The sequence below is a fragment of the Neolamprologus brichardi genome, chromosome 23, assembly GCF_056152115.1.
Source record: "Neolamprologus brichardi isolate AB-2024 chromosome 23, ASM5615211v1, whole genome shotgun sequence".
Lineage (NCBI taxonomy): Eukaryota > Metazoa > Chordata > Actinopteri > Cichliformes > Cichlidae > Neolamprologus > Neolamprologus brichardi.
In genome coordinates this window covers 32,903,036-32,920,285 of record NC_142125.1, presented here as the reverse complement: position 1 = coordinate 32,920,285, position 17,250 = coordinate 32,903,036, and the positions used below count along the sequence as shown (strand labels likewise).

Here is a 17,250-nt window from a genome sequence, read left to right as displayed (position 1 = left end):
TAGACAGGAGGAGAGGAATCCTCCCACGTTTATTTTTAGCAAGACTCACAGGGGGCTAGCAGCTCGCCTCAGCCCTGCATGCAGAAACACAGCGCTGTGTGGTATCACTTTCTCTCTTTTCCCCTTTAGCAACACATTCTAGTTGCTGCAAAAACAGCAAAAATCTTTTCTTTCTCCTATCCCTTTTTGCAGTCTGAGCTCCCTTTATTTTCCCCTCCAGCCTCCCAAGCTCCCCTCTCATCCATCTTCACTTTTCCTCTTATTGTTTCATCTACATTCGGTTGTTCTCTCTAGGCTGAAGGCACAATCACCCGCTCGCTTGCAACAGCTCAGACTGAAACGAGAACAGAAACAGATGCTGCATCCACATTCTCCTGCACGCAGTTAAGCAAACATCACCAACCCTTGAATACAAATGATTGGAAGGGATACTGTTCTGACACCTGAAATGTGCAGAGATGCACAGAGTATCAGCAGCAGACCTGTTGTCATTCCTTCTTGGTGTGTAACTTTATGCTCACCAAAAAATACTGAACATGGCTCACATATTAAAAGTATGGCCTCCAAACTGCATTCTAACTAATGCAGTTTGGCATGTATTTACTGATGATGCCCTCAGCTGAAGCAAATGCTCCCTGACACGTTATAACCTTACATATGTGTAACTAAGTCAAGGGCGTAGATTTGGCATGGACGGAAGGGACATGTCCCCACCAATATTCAGCGATTATTGAATTGTCCCCACCAATAATTTGATCTATTCGAGTAAAGAAAATCAAACCCGATAGAAAGAAGAAAAAAAAAAACGATCTGTCAACGTCTCATTCACCCAGCGGTGCAGAAAAAGTTAAATTACGTCCTCTACTGGAGTCCTACCTCATGTGACAAATATGGCCAATGTGATTGGCTGTGCCTTTCAGGGAGCTCTGTTTAGTTTTAGCAGCGGCAAGCCTGCGCTGCGAGGAGGATGACAGCAAAAAGGAAGAACCTGGATATAAGAAAGTAATTTTCAAAGAAACCTGTAAGTCACTTAAAGCCAAGTTCACTCATAAAATGTGTCCGTCATAATAACGTTACCGGCTATGCTAGGCTTTGGCCCACATCAGTCTAAAATTGTATGTAACCATGAATTTGGAAACTAACTGCACAACAGGCAGCACTATTAGTTATCTTATTCTCAGAGCAGCATTTCTAATTTTGGTTGAAACTGTCAGAGAAAACGGCAGCCTCGAGCGAGCCAGGATATTAGTTTACAGAGGCTGTTAAAATTATATGTCTAACATTAAAATGTTGGTGACACAATAATTTCATCCTAATGGCACTGACATATTCATAGGGTTAATTTTTGAGACAAAATGTCATGAGGTAGTCACGATTTTGCAAATATCCACCTTGTAGTGCAGTTTGCACAAATTGTTTTAAAAATGCACTCACCCTACAAACATTACTGATGAGTCAAGATCTGCACAAATTGACAGAAACACTGAAGCAGCTCCACATTTTATTCTTATTGTCATGTTTGTCCTATTTGTCAGGTGACAGAAGAACCAACACAAAGCTCAGAGAGTAATGGTGACACAAGATCACAGGTGATATTGGATGATGACTTGCTGGTTCATGACTGCATGTATGTTGAATGTCTCACTGTTATTTATCAGGTGACAGCGGCAGCTCTGCCATGTTGTAGCTCGGACAGAGGTGAAGAGGCGAGGTCACAGGTGACTGACTGATGATTTGGTGCTATAGATTAACTAGTATTTATTATCATGACAGTTGTTAGGCTGCTGATGTAAATTGAATCATTAGTGTATATTTGACAAAGAATCTGAATTGACACATCTCACTTTTTATATGGCACAAATCAATGTGTTATTTTATCAGGTGGCAATATGTCCTAGTGCAGTCAGAGGGGAAGAGCCAGGGCCAAAGGTGAGGCACATCAAGCACATAATAATAATTGTAATCTGAGGATAAAACTCATGTACTGAGGCTGAAAGAAGCTTCAGTGCTCTCAGAAGACTAAAAAGATGGCTAAGGTCAACAATGACTCAAATGAGATTAAACAATGCTGCTGTGTGTCCACCAGGAGAGACTGGACAGTATAGATGTAAAACCAATATGCCAGCAGTTTATCTCAGTTAACGAGAGGAGCAGGCATGTGTTTGGCTCCTTCACATAGTGGATATTGAGTTGGTGTGTGGGACACCAGTAGCTGTAACAGTAGTTCATGTTTAGAATAGAAAATCTCAGCTCACTAAGTTGATCGGGGCAGTAGTGCCTAAACTGTTGCATAATTTTGCTGAGAGATCTTTTACTTTGTGGTAATCTTAGATGAGTAGTTTTATGGACAAAAACCACCAGATCATTCAGTGTTTCCTTAGTGCTAATGTGTCAGAGATGTTGGTGTACTATAACTGAAGTAATGATGTTAAGTCCTTAAAGTCATATTCTTTTATTGTCATGACTGTATTTGAAGCTATTTTTATTTTTGTATGATACCTGATTTATATGGATTATGGCTGAAGTAAACTAAAGCCTAAAATACTTAGTCAGTCATTTGTTTAATAGTAATTTAACATTATCTAATTCACATATAAAACTATGAATTGTGATTTTAAATGGTTTAAAAGCACGTAGAATAGCATATGTAGGCAAGTATATTTCTCCTCTTTTTATTAAGAAGCAAAAACAAAAAGGAAAAAAAAAGAAACAGGGCAGAGTTCGGTGGTTGAATCATCCGTCCCCACCAATGCCAAAACCAAATCTACGCCCTTGAACTAAGTGCTCGCCACACTCCCATTTTACGGATTTATTATACATCAAATGACCAGAGCACTTTACAAAAGCAAGCACATCAAAATGATTAAATAGTAATCAAATTAAAATAAATTTAAGCAGTAATAAAAATATAGAAAAAAGAAATCTGCAATCTCCTTTGCAACCCACCTGCACCCCAGGTCCTCCTTTCATGCTTTCATATCTGTTGCTCACTAGAACTTGGCCGTCCTCACAAATATAAATTATTGCAGATGGAAATATCAATTTTCTTTGGAGTCAAATGGGCCAGACTGAAATTTGAAGTTCCATATTTCCTGTAATAATTGAAGATTTGACGCTTTTAGTTGCTCTTTTTGAGTTTTATTTCACTTAAAGCAGCTGTTTTTACACAAAGGATACTTAAAGGTTGTCTCTCAGTGGCTCCCATTATTTCACCTCTCTATACTTTAATCCTTTCATTAGGATGAAAATAAAAAAATAAAGTGTAGCTTTAATTTTGGAAAGCCACATCCAAGCTAGCGGATTTCAGTGCAAGCCTCTTTGCAACCCACATAGATGCTGTTTCCTCCATTAATTCTACTTCTAACTTAATCATTGTTAAATCTATGTCTGCTGTGTTCTATGCTGGCTTTGCAAAGCAGGTCCCAGAACAGAACCATACCACCAAAAACAAACACAGTCTCTGACTCAGCTAATACAACATTCACATGTTTTTAAAACATCCAGGGTGGGGAGATATATTTAAAGTCAGAGCTTGTGGGCCTCATCTCTCCATATGTCAACAATACATGATCTAGCAAACAGAACCTGGCAGCTGTTGAAAGCTGCTTAAGGTAAATAAAAAGGGAGGGGCACCGAGTATCAGTCATCGGCCAGAATTGACATAACGAGGCAAAAGTAGGAGGTAAACACTCCTTACACGTAAATGACTTGCAGTGACAGAGGTGAGCATGTATGTGAGAGTACAAAAAGATAGAAACAAAGGCAAGGATTACACAGAAGTGCCTTAGTTTAGCTGTCAAATGCATTCCTGCACACTCAAGCTTGATCCAAAACCATTTGCTGCAACATCAAGGGAGCAGATTTGTATCTAGGACTACAAAACAGAGCTGACAGCATCTATTTTTCAAGTTAAATTCTCCAGAGAGCTGAAAAGACTTCACGTTCCTTCATCGTGCAGCCTCCTCTCATTCTACCATGTCAGTTTTTAAAGATTTCTTTTGTGATAATGACCCCACACATCTGACTGTAATATATATCGTCTGCTCCTCTTCCCTTCTCCTCTCTGTCCTCCCTTCCTCTCTTTCTAGCACCTTCATTAGCCGCAGAGAGAACAACTTGTGTATAAATGAATCTGCTGCGGTTCTGCGGTCGTCAAAGCCGAGCCCAGCGATGACTAATTGGCTCCCAAGAAAGCTGGGTGGGTGTCAGCCGGGACGGACCTGCAGCACGTCAGGCTATCACACACATACACACACATGTACGCACAGTGCTACTCTACTCTCCCTCTTCCTTACTTCTTGTCACATCTAACAAGACGAGCAGGGGAAGACAGGATAAAACGCTATCCGAGCTCTTTATGCATATCAATGAAATGCTTCACTGTCAAGTTGTTTTTTCTAGTTGGTGCAGTGATGGCGTTCGTCTGATTGTCCCGTGTGTACCAATGCATAGGCCTTGTCATTAAAGCAGCAGCAAGTGGCTCAATTACAAGTTTCTTCTTGATAATAAAACATGAGCTGGAGATCTAAAAGCAAACCCTGACAAACATGCAGTTCACTTTCAAATAAACCCTCACTTTTGTATTTTACATAATGCACACTAAATCACATCAAAAGAAAGAATTTGCACCGCTGTCATCTGTTACTTCACACTTTATTGGATTTTTTTATTTTGTGTTAGCCGGTTGTGAGCAGTTCTCTTTATGTTAATATTCATCTTCAGCAATGATTTTCAATCCCTGGAGTCCTCATACACACAGTCTCCTCCCAGCAGCTGATGTTGACACATGTCCACTCTTTGAACTCATGCAGGCTCTAATCTGATGTTCTTATTGACTTCTGGCTCTAGCAAACTGAGGGAACTCTTCAGCCAATCCGGTAGTTAAGTCTGACGTCACTAGCCGTGTCTGGGCCTAAACTCCGCTTCAGGTCCATATATCAAACGATCACTATGGCATTACTGAGGGTTGAAAAACTGTCTAAAGTCTTTCATCTTTAATAAAATGATCAGCATTCTGCTCTACCAGGTGTAACAATTGAGTTTAACATCCAGGCATCCATGAAAACAGAATTTATGACAGTTAGAAGTTAGCAGGAAGTTAGCTCGCTAGCTTCTATCTAAATACAATATAGCATGTCCTGACTGCGGGGTTTTGGAAACAAATTAAAACGTACAGCTCTGTTATCACTTCTAACATAAATGAAGACAGAAAACTAAACAGCAGTGACGTTTGTAGGGTTACTGAAGTTTGGCTAGCTGGTATATAATGATGTGCTACGTGACCGCTAGCGACACAGCTATGTTAGCATAATATAAACAAGCTAACTTTTTTTCCACTCGATAAAAGTTAACGTGAGTGTTCTCGGTGGTCAGGAACAAATGTAATCGCATGGCAGGATGCTGTAAAAGGACCAAACTTCAGCCAGGAGAACAACTGAGATAATCCATCCACAATACGAGGTTAGTCATTCATATACTGCTGCATGGGCTGGGCTGTAGTTACATCCTAAGGTTTTAAAAACTGAGCTTAAATAAATGATTAGCGGTAATAAAAGCCGAGGGAGGTCAACAGTGATCACTGACTGTTTTAGGAGCTTTTTGAGATTAAATAGAAGAAAATATAAAACATTAAACATGTTAACAACACAAAAGCCATATTAAACGCAGACTACTTTAGGCCCGGAAGTAGGATTTGTCACGTGATCACTTAACGACCAGATCCTTACAACACCAGTTCAACCAAACCAATTGATATTTTTTGCGACTGTGAATTTGTAACTACAGCCAGGTGCCAAACTGCTATGAACCTAGTCTAACGTTAACCTTTCCTTCACTCAGTGTAGTAAAGCTTTTAAGCTGAGAATTGTCCCGTGACATTTTCCCCACTGAGATGTTCTTTTCTTTAAACTAAAAAGCCGCACCTGCCTGCCTACAATAAAGGTCACACGCACTTGGTCTTTTCCATGTTTGAGTAATGCTAATGTTTTACAGCATCTATGTTACCCAGAGACTGTTTCATTCTGTCATCACGTAGAGCTCACAGAGAACAGCAGCAGGTGGTGAGGAGTGGACTGACTCCCCGCAGAGCTCTGATAGGTCTGTGAAACACTGTTGGACCTCAGGGTTTGAATCCTAATGAAGCCCTTCGCACTGACATACAACTAGGGAGGGGTATTGATAAGATTTTTCCGATTCCATTTTCGATTCTGTTTAACAATTCGATTCTTTATCGATTCTCTTATCGATTCTTTTTTTTTTTTTTTTTTTTTTAAAGGAGAACACTAAGGTCGATTAGCTTAGAACTTTGTTTTTTATCTTCTCTTTGAACAAGATAGAAATTTAGGAGTAACATGGCCTTACAAACCCAGCAGTGTGATCTTAAGAGATCCACAGCCTATGGCTCTTCAATGGGGTGTCACAGGGAAAAAGCATCTGAGCCAGACTCTGTCTGTCTCTCTCATCATGGTCACCTAAATGCACAGTAATGGCAGGTTTTGTAATAAGGCAGATCGCGCTAACATAATATGCACTGTTAGTTGATTATTTACCTGCCGCATTAACGGGAGAGGACGTGCAAACGTTACCGCTGCTGCTGGGTTGAGATTCACGAGTCCGGAGCGGAATTAAAAACATGACATTCATTTAAGGTCATCGCTTGTTTTGTGAGCAAATGCTTTTGCATATTCGTAGTGTTTCCTCCCTTAAATGAAATATCTACTTTGCAAGTATTGCACGTTGCCCTGTTGTCTTCCGTTCTCGTAAAGTATAATCAAACTTTTTAGTGTTTGAGCCGCCATGTTTCCTGTCAGGTAAATGACGCTCCGCAACGTGGTGACGTCATTCGGGACGACTGGAATCGATAAGGGAATCGTTTGCAAAAATGGCAAACAATTCCAAGGAATTGAAACAGTGGGAACCGGTTCTCAACAAGAACCGGTTTTCGATACCCATCCCTACGTACAACTACTGTTTTTTTGGGTCTTTTTTAACCTCTTAATGTTTGTAATAAGCTGAACTTTCAGACAGAATTTAGTTAAATCTCTTAACCAACTAAACTGTGACTTTGTCTAACCTAATACTAATAATTTAAAGAATCACTTTCTGCCCATTCATCAGTTTTTCACCTGTTCCAGAAACAATTTAACCAAACTGATTGAAACCTGCAGATATATGGCTCGTGAGCTGAGTAAGCAACCCTGATGTTGGGGTTTAGTTGGTATGTTTTCTGCGCCTTCTCTTTGTCTGTTTTGTGCATCACGAGTCCTTTAGCCTCTTCCTTTTAACAGTGTTTTCTTTGGTGTGGTTTAGGTATGCTGCCCTATGCAGGAAGCTCCTTTATAAAAACAGATCTTTCCAGGGAATGTAAACATGTAGCCAAACATAAAAGAAGATGGAATTTGCTTAGTAACAGTGCAATGCTCACACAGTCTGTGTGCATTAAAATGTTTATGTGTGCAGTTGAGCTCACTGCTAAGAATATACAGTGATCAGTCACGTTAGCACCAGAGCTTGTTCTTCGGGACCTGATAAGTTTGGAAACCAGATCAGCGTCTTTGTCTCTTTCAACACCCTGCTGAGGAAGGCCACAGGGTTAGACAGATACTTCCTCCTCAATAATGTTTGGCTGGTGGCACGTAACAATGCCAGAACTGTTGGCTTCTCGGCTGAGCATTGGATTTCAAAGAGATGAATAACATTTTTGTCTGCCTGTCAGTAGTTTTAATGTGGCTGATTTCAGTGTACTCTGGTTACTTAGTGTTTAATGAGTGGTCACAAAACTGAAGCAGTGGATCGTTACCTAACAGATGTTCGTTTTCTTTACAGTACCGATCAAACAGACTCTGCAGAGCCCGATTTAGACCAGAGTGAATCGAATCCATGCTGCTCTACAGATGTGGTAATCAAATGCCAGAGATGGGCAGTAAGGTGTTACTGTAATCCGATTACTTTTTTCAAGTAATTAGTAAAGTAAGGGATTACTATTGCAAAAAAAAGTAATTAGATTACTGTTCCTTTCCCGTAAGCACGCTGCGTTACTAAACCATGTGAGAGTGTCTTATGACAATGACGTACGAGTGTGCAGATCAACAGTGTGGGAGAGAGTACGACCATGCAGCGTTTAAAGCGTGGACGTACTGACATTACTGAGCTTGATTCTGTAAAAAGTGACAAAAACATTAGCGTTCACTGTACACTCTGCGTGGGAAGAAAACTTCTTTCTACAGCAAAAAATTAAACTTCAAACCTGAGCAAGTACCAAGCACGCTGCCACAGGAATGTGGAATTCACAGAGAAACACCCGGATCCTCCCACTGACATGACCGCTGCTCCACCGGGCAAACCTCCTGCTAAACAGGTGACAATAGATTTAAGAGCGACAGGACTCAGTCCTGCTGAGACTTTGATTTTATTTTTTTCTGTGTTTTACTTGCATCTATTTGAAAGAGTGAGCATAAACACACATACTTATTTTATTTTATATGCTGGAATATGTAGAAAATAGGTTTAATGTTAAACAAATTTCTTCCAGTCAAAGACAGCTGCATATAATTTAATTTTTGCTTGATGTAATGTTAATAAAGTTAAAAGATTAAAACTAATAAAACTAGTTTTAAAACGAGACTTTTTCATTTGATTCAATTTTATATGACGGATTATGCAGAAAAAATAGAATTGGGCTGAAAGGTCCGTTGCTTTGTTCAGGTTGTGTATCATGTTTTTAAAAGTTTTTAAAAGTAACTAAGTAATAAAGTAACTAATTACTTTTGAAAATAAGTAATCAGTAAAATAACAGGATTACTTTCTTGGAGAAATAATCAGTAATTAGTAACTAATTACTTTTTTCAAGTAATTTGACCAACACTGTCAACCGCTATCTGAAATCACTGATTTAGCATTTTCATAACTTCACAAATAACAAACGAAACTGTAAAACTCACAACTTAAATTAATAAATTTCAAGTTCAGTGAACGAGAGAGCTCTCCGACCAGTGATATAATTTGTAATTCACCAGCAGGAACCACATCCTCATTACAGGTTTGATAGCATTTCTAGTAGATAATGGCAGATGGATTGAGAACGAATTGAAGCTGCAGTTTATGGAAGGCCTCAGAGGGACTGGCGGCGGCTCCTGGGCAGAGCCCCGTGTACTAATGAGAAGTGAATGAACTGGAGGGCGGGTGGGGCACAAAAAGAGAGAACAGTTTGTAGAGCCGGAGAGTGGAGTGGGGCGGGGGGTCATGTATCAGGGGGGTCATGTATAGAGGTGTGTATCGAGGTGTGGTCGTGAAATCCAATTTATTATGTTAAACTACAAGACTCATTGTTTTGGAGACTACATCCTTAAATCTGCAATGACTATGCCTTGTTCAGAGAGGAATATATTAAACCCACAGCAACACCAGCATAGTGAAGTCTGCTCACAGACTATATAAAAGACAGACACAGGCCCCGTGCCATCACCTTTTGATTACAGAGGCTGTCATAAAGCCACTGGCATCTTGATGTTTAAAAAATGCACTTCAAAAAACTTTTATATTCAATTTTATATTTTTTTGTGCTTTTAATTTTTTTTTCTATCCACCCATCAAGCAGATGACAGAAGAACTTGTGAGGGAATATAATTACTGATTTTAACAGCGTAATGTGTTACATCACTGTGTTACTGAAAAATGTCATGTTGGGAAACTTAGAGTAAAAAGTTAACATAGAATATGTTACTGGTAGACGAGTAGTCTAATGTTTGTTTCTCTTGTGTAAATTTAGTTACATATACATTTCCCATGTATTTTTATCACATGAGTAGAATCTAAAATGTTACATTTATTGGAATCTGATCAAATGAAACGTACTGGTTTACATTCAGTTTATACCGAGCACATTTTCCTTAGTGATTAATTGTCTGAATAAATAAACCTTTGATTTTATGTATTGTATCATGCTTATTGAGGGTGAAGAATCATTGTTGCAGTGCATACTGCCACAGATAATTAGAGAGGCAAACAAATATTCATACTCCCATCCTCGTACCCAACCACCAAGAATCACCAATTATCCGAACAAGCTTGGACTGCGGGAGGAAGCCGGAGTACCCAGAGGATCATCATCATCATTAAAATTGAAAAAAATTTAAAAATCAAGATATTTAATGTTACACTGTAATCTCAAATACCAGAACATCACCAAACCACAGCGTTTTCTTCTGTTTGTGTGTGTCGTGATTCTCGTTGTCAGATCACTGTTCGCAGAAATCCGTCTGCTACGCTGGCCTCGTTCATCTCTTCCTGTGCTCATTTCTGCAGCTGATTTGAGGGTGGCGCCATGTTTATTTATGCGTGAGAGCAGGCAATGTGAGAAAAGTCCCACAGCAGGACTGCAGAAATGTGACAAACATGTCTAATGAAGACAATACAAGAAAAATATTCAGTGAAGAAAAAGCTTAATTAACACAAGAACCCTGAAAAACAAGGTGAAGGAGGCTGTTATCTTCACCCTCATCAGTATTACAGGAAACTCATATCTCTACATACAAACCAGTGTGGAGGCGATAAGGATCACACATGCAAAAAACCTTGTTTTTTTTACTTAAGTTAAGCACCAAAATGCATTTACTGCAGAGGGGGAGGAGTAAGCTGAACATCAGGTGACAGATCTGTCCAATAAAAAATGTCAATCAAACACATGAAGCAAACATCATCAAGCACACACAGTCTGTCAAATCTAAACAGCTTTCTAAAGCGGGCTTTAAATACAGTTTTTCCTATTGAAAGATAAAGTGTCTCACTACTACAACAAATAAGATCCCGGACAAACAAAAAGAGACACGGGAGGAGTTATTTATCCAGCCAGCAGTCTCGTCCTTGACACACTCGGGATAAATGAAAAGAGAAACCCAAAGGTTTAGCACAAAGTGTTGGGTGATCAAATATGTTCTGCCTCAAAAGAAGCAAAACTTCAATAAATGCAGCAAGCGTGAAGGTCGACTTCACAAAGGTGCTGACGGCAAAAACGCTCCACGTTGCTTTTGTAACCGGGAGAAACGAGAGCCGTGGGAGGCTAAAGTTTGAACGAAACAGGATCCTGGCACGAGTTAGAATGCTAAAGTGCTTTTTCTACATGTTGCCTTTGATTTTGAGAACAAATGTTTAATCTGTTGGGTGTCACATTTACCAGCAGGGTGTTGCAGTAATTAGCAATGCTGTCCTTCGACTGACAAACCAAACAGCAAGCTCTCTTTTGACTCGTCTTTAGATCTTTCGCACGCACAAGAAATGTGGCATCAAAGGAAAAGACGGGAATGTGTTACTCACTGAACGCAGCAATGGCCAGGATGATGGTGACCACGATGGACACCCAGGACACCCACAGAGCCTTCTTGCGGTAACTCTGTGCTTCGTGAGGCTTCAGACGCATACTGCTCTCCAGGAGACCTGCAGACAGTGGCACAGTGACCCACAGTGTTCAAACGGGGTTTGGAGTTGCTTTTAAAGTGGAACTTTAATCCATTTCGAAATGTTGTGCCACATATACACTGTTACTCAGTGTAACAGTGTGTTACTGTTACAAATTTCCCACGCGTGGGACTAATAAAGGTTATCTTATCTTACAATGACAGCTGCTCGTGTTAGTTTTAAAACAAATGAGGTGTGTGCAAGTAATCACACTGCTCTGAGCGCTCCGTTTCAAACTGACTTTAGTACTCTTGGATGTCACCGAGAGAGAGACTCCTGGGTATAAACTACCTGCGGCTCAAAAAACGCTGCAATTATTCAGAAATAATTTAGTTTAAAGGAAGAATAAACTTTAATGAGTGAAAACGGCTTGTTTGAGACTGACTGAATTAAGGTCCAGTATAAGATTAATCTGGACTATTTTGAATTTAACTCTGTGCAAAGCTACTCTAGTAGAGTCCAATCATAAAAACATAAAACTGAAAATATGCATAACAGGACTGTCTATCACAGGGCACTGTGATAGACAGTCCAGAATTGAATTCAAAATCCTGCTCCTCACATACAAGGTCTTAAATAATCAGGCCCCATCTTATCTTAATGACCTTGTAGTACCATATCACCCTATTAGAGCACTTCGCTCCCACTCTGCAGGCCTACTTGTTGTTCCTAGAGTATTTAAAAGTAGAATGGGAGGGAGAGCCTTCAGTTTTCAGGCCCCTCTTCTGTGGAACCAGCTTCCAGTTTGGATTCGGGAGACAGACACTATCTCTACTTTTAAGATTAGGCTTAAAACTTTCCTTTTTGCTAAAGCATATAGTTAGGGCTGGACCAGGTGACCCTGAATCCTCCCTTAGTTATGCTGCAATAGATGTAGGCTGCCGGGGGATTCCCATGATGCATTGAGTTTTTCCTTTTCAGTCACCTTTCTCACTCACTATGTGTTAATAGACCTCTCTGTATTGAATCATATCTGTTATTAATCTCTGTCTCTCTTCCACAGCATGTCTTTTATCCTGTCTTCCTTCTCTCACCCCAACCGGTCGCAGCAGATGGCCCCGCCCCTCCCTGAGCCTGGTTCTGCCGGAGGTTTCTTCCTGTTAAAAGGGAGTTTTTCCTTCCCACTGTCACCAAAGTGCTTGCTCATAGGGGGTCATATGATTGTTGGGCTTTTCTCTGTATCTATGAAGTGCCTTGAGGCGACATTTGTTGTGATTTGGCGCTATATAAATAAAATTGAATTGAATTGAATTGAAAATAGACAGTTACACTTACACCAATTTACCTAAAGAGAAGAGGATCCAGAGAGGACTCACACAGACAGGTCCCAGGCAGATGGTGGATTGAACTCAGACCCTTCTTGCTGGGATTCAGCAGTGCTCATGATTGCGCTACCACTTAAATTATATAGTGACAAAGAAACTTTTGTTTTTGTCATCATCTTATGAACTTATCTTGTGAACACTTTAACTGTGTGTGTCTGCTGTTTGGTATGAAACAGGTGATGTGCAGTGGAGCTTTTTTCAAGACTGAATCGAAATATGGTGGCAAATCTAATCTGAGCCTGGAGCCTAATAAAAGGGAGTTTTTCCTTCCCACTTTCACCAAATGCGTTCCCAGAGGAGATCACCTGCTTGTTGATTTTCTCTGTATTATTGCAGACAGTATTGTAAACAGCCATGTTAGAGGCTGGAAAAGTAAAGCACCGAGTTGATAGATGCTACAAAGCCTTGCTGATAAACTGATGATGATGATATGAAACTGACTGATAAACTGATGATGATGTGTATCATGTGATCACTGATCAGTGTTCGCAGGCTAATACAATCTATCCATCTAAACAACCAAGTTTGAATTTTGTTTTGTTTTTAAAACTTATATTAGATACATAACCTCAGACATAAAGGGTACAGATAAATACTTACTTGGTGTCCCGCTGGCTGAAAGTGAAAAGGCACTGACCAAAAGATGGCTAACACAGGATCCACCAACCTTAAACAGCTGAATTGATGTAACACTAGAGATTTATAAGATGGAAAAGATTAATTTTTTTTAGTGAATTTAGAGTATGAGAAATGTATAAACCCCTGGGGAAAATGGCTCTGCTTTGTGGGATCTATAAGGCCAGATATCGCTGCTATCCACCATTAGAGTGGCTTAATTTGCAAAGTAACATGTACTAATGCTATTTATGCCCTCATCTGCTACTGATGGTGTTGTTACTTGAATGTCCTCTGGATGCATACAGTTACAAACTATGTCTATCTGTAAATGTGTTTTGTTTTTGTTTCACACTCTTGTGAAGGGAAACGTTTTTCTTCACCCAGACTTCTATGCTCTCCTGTATATGAGTCTTAAAATTAAGATATGTGTCAAGTGATGTACATTTTATTTTATGTATAACATTAAAAAAAACCTAATATTAAAGGATTCTCCAATATTTCAAATTCTTTTTGTTTTTGGGGGGTTTTTTTGTGTTATGACAAGAACTTTGCTCAAAAGTGTTTTATGTCTTATTTCCCAATGAAAGCAAATCCACATCTTCTTTTTGTCTGTGTAGGTCCTCAATCATCAAGTCATGGTAGGAGGCAACTGGACTTATTCAGATTCTTATCTGAGAGAGTCCCAGATAAGAAACCGTTAGTGGTCCTGAGGGTCGTTAAAACCCACTATTAATCATATGACTATTCACATGATGACCTGGATCAAAATTAAAACCCATCAACTCTGTGGATAAAAAGATCAAGTTCACCAGGGAGGATACCAGAGAAAACGAGTTATCATTCCTGGACTGTGTTGTGATCACTGAGGAGGACAGAAGCCTCAACACTGAAATCCATTCACGCAAACCAGCACCTACTCTTTTACTCCCACCAACCACTTGAACACCAACTTGGAGTGAACAGGACAAGACTCAGTTGTACACCTGCACTTAAAAGAGAAAGAACGATCTTTTGAAGATGTTCGAATTTTATGTTTGAGAGAGGAGTAAAGGAGGCCATCTACATCCGCTGTGACTGAGCAGTGTAGAACAGAGGTGGTGGCTTATGCAGTCTTGAGATCCCTTCCCAGGCATTTCAATCCCCCACTCACACCTTGCCTCAGTAGCTCACATGATGGTGGGGTGATGGTGTCTCACTTAGTTGGCCCCAGTGAGAGTACTGACCCACACCTTTTTAATAACACGTTGACTCACATGACACGTCACATGACCTATAGTAGGTTAAAGAGCTTTGGGATCACTTCCAAAGGGGACAGCTATATCTAGGGGGTATTACCCGAGGCTCTCCGCTGGTTGTTTTAGAAGTGATGAAGCCTCTATTAATGAGATGCAAAACGTCTTTACAAACCTGGTGAAAGTGAATGTAAGAAAATTCACAGGAAAAGCTACAGTGTGCTGGTTTAAGCTGTGAAACACCTGCTACTGTTTAAATGCTGCCTGTGGTCATCGGCCTTCCCAAAGACAAGACTCCACTGATTCATTTACAGAATCTGCAGGCACCACTATTTCACGTAAGATGTCTGCACACTCTGTTTGCACATTCTGCACTGCATTACTACGCAGATCTGTGAATAATTTAGCATGCATATTGGTCACCACACAGTCCAGTTATGAAGCAGCCTTTTCCCTCAGAAATCATACATGATTCACGGACAGTGTGGAACATCTGGGGGCAAAATTTAGGGAAATGTTTTGAGCAGGCTACAGTTGAATGAATTAAAGTGTATTTCCAGTGCGTGTACAGTAAAACAAGCACCGGTCTACACGGCATTACGCACGGCGTGTGTCTTGGCCACGAGGCATCCAGAGAAACTTTAAACATATTTCAAGCCGCTTACCTCTGTCCTCTATGCTGTCATTTATCTTCATCTCTTGGTCCATTTTAAAGCCCTCTGCGTGATTTTCTGTGTTGGGCTGCTGCTGTAGAGAGTCCGCCTGCTCGCACCGTCCGTTTACCACCGTGGGGTCCACAACTACAGCTGGGTCCGGGACAGTGGTGGAGTCTGGCGGTGTGGGCTCTGTCATCTTCTCGGTGGGGGGTCGCGGTTCCATTGAGGCACTCCACAAATGTCTCACCTGGGTGAGAAGCGCAGGCTTGCAAACAGACAGAGACCCAGAGACAGACAAGGAGGGAGGGAGACTTCTCACAGTGTGCCGAGCCAGTTGCGCCAAATTACATACAATCAGGCGAAATCGTACCGGAAATTAGAAGTTGTACATTTCAAAACAAAAGCCTTTTTGGAACCCTATTGGAGAAAAAAAGTGTTGTTGTTTTTTGGTTAAAAATAGACAGTAACGTTGAATATTTCATATACTTTTTTATTTGATATCAATTAACTATCATCATGCTATTGTTTTAGACTGCAGTCTGCTCCACAAAGGATTTGCTACTTTTTGAAGCATTCTTTTTTTATTTCCTGGCTGTGCTTTTCACTATTTCGACAGCATCTCTGAGCGTAATATTGTACTTTTTTTTACTTCACTTTTTCTAATATGACAAGTAGCAGTTGCTAGCTACTGTAGCACTTCAGATTAAAGCATTAAAGCCACTGAACCTACGCTATAACACATTGTTATAAACTGACCTATACTGGGGGGATGAAATGGTTAACGTTAACCCGCCCTCGCCTAGAAGCACTTAAATACTGTTTTTCCTTTTTCCTATACATTAGCTACAATAGGCTGTGTAATAATAATATGTAGCTTTAGACTCTTAGTTTGCTGACATGATTTAACAAGCCAGGTTTGGGTAGGTAGTTTTAACTGAGCAACAGTAGGTATTTGCTAATTAATTCAGCCTTATAAGTTAGTTCCCAAACAAGAGATGAGATTTATTTCGAAAGTGTTTGCCGGAAGTGGTTTGTGTAAGAGCTGACACGCTTGACAGAAAGATGTTGCGCACAGTCTGGACGAGACGTAGGAGACGGAATATTCACATCAGGCTCCGATTCGCGACTTTGTGACAGATAGCCGCACCTGGACTCTAATTACTAGTTACACTGGTCACGAGACCAGTGCTCGTGCTGCAGCTCAAAAGTGCACTTACCGCCGCGCTCTGCACTGCGCTTTCGCGAGGAAAACATCTGTCCCATGTGGATTCAACGAGCTGACGGATGTGAACGCGTGCAGATAGTGGTGGACCTGTCGTACACCTGTCACGTACACTACATAGAAAAGAAAATAATAACACAAGCTTACTTTTCCATATGGATTTTTTATTTGTAACCGAGAACTGAGAAAAGGATGTGCGTATTTATATATTTATATTCAACATGATAACGGGAATGCCTCTAATGCGTTCATGCTCAGGAAAAAGCAGAAATATGTAATACAATATATTTATAGAGCAGTTCCCACCGTATGAGCTCTTTCGGCCACTCACACATAAGAAATATTTAGGTATGGGTCAGAAGTAGTCAGTTTAGCCTGTTTGTGTAAGATTGGATTTCACATTTAACTTAAGTAGAAATATAATCATCAAATACATATTCTCGTCAGGGTAATCTGACCACTAAGTACTTGTTTGCCATTGTGAATGTGTGACAATCATGGTGACATTTTTCTTTAGCAACCACTGGCTCTTAAATAAATAGTTATTTTACTTTCATTGAAATTATTTTTCTTTCTGATTAGTTTTGATCTTATCAAGATGTTTGTTTGGTCATACTTTCTTTTATTTTATTGAACTTATTTAACATATAGGCTAGTGCGAGTTTAGCACATGTACAACATAAAAGACTTATTATAGTAAAGTTGTTGGACTTTTATTTTGAAAGAAAAATAGAATCGCTGCAGCA

At 40.1% G+C, this 17,250-nt stretch overlaps 1 protein-coding gene across 1 annotated transcript in view; it reads right to left on the bottom strand.

The window, feature by feature from the left end:
• The window catches only part of LOC102793955 (transmembrane protein 163a), a 30,725-nt gene extending 15,115 nt beyond the window's left edge, over positions 1-15,610 (bottom strand). The window contains exons 1-2 of the mRNA XM_087836944.1: positions 15,292-15,610; positions 11,311-11,430 (exon numbers count right to left, since the gene is read on the bottom strand). Coding sequence (XP_087693070.1) covers positions 11,311-11,430; positions 15,292-15,505 — 334 coding nt within the window. The 5' untranslated portion in view covers positions 15,506-15,610. The remainder of the gene's footprint in view (positions 1-11,310; positions 11,431-15,291) is intronic.
• Positions 15,611-17,250: the final 1,640 nt, after the last annotated feature.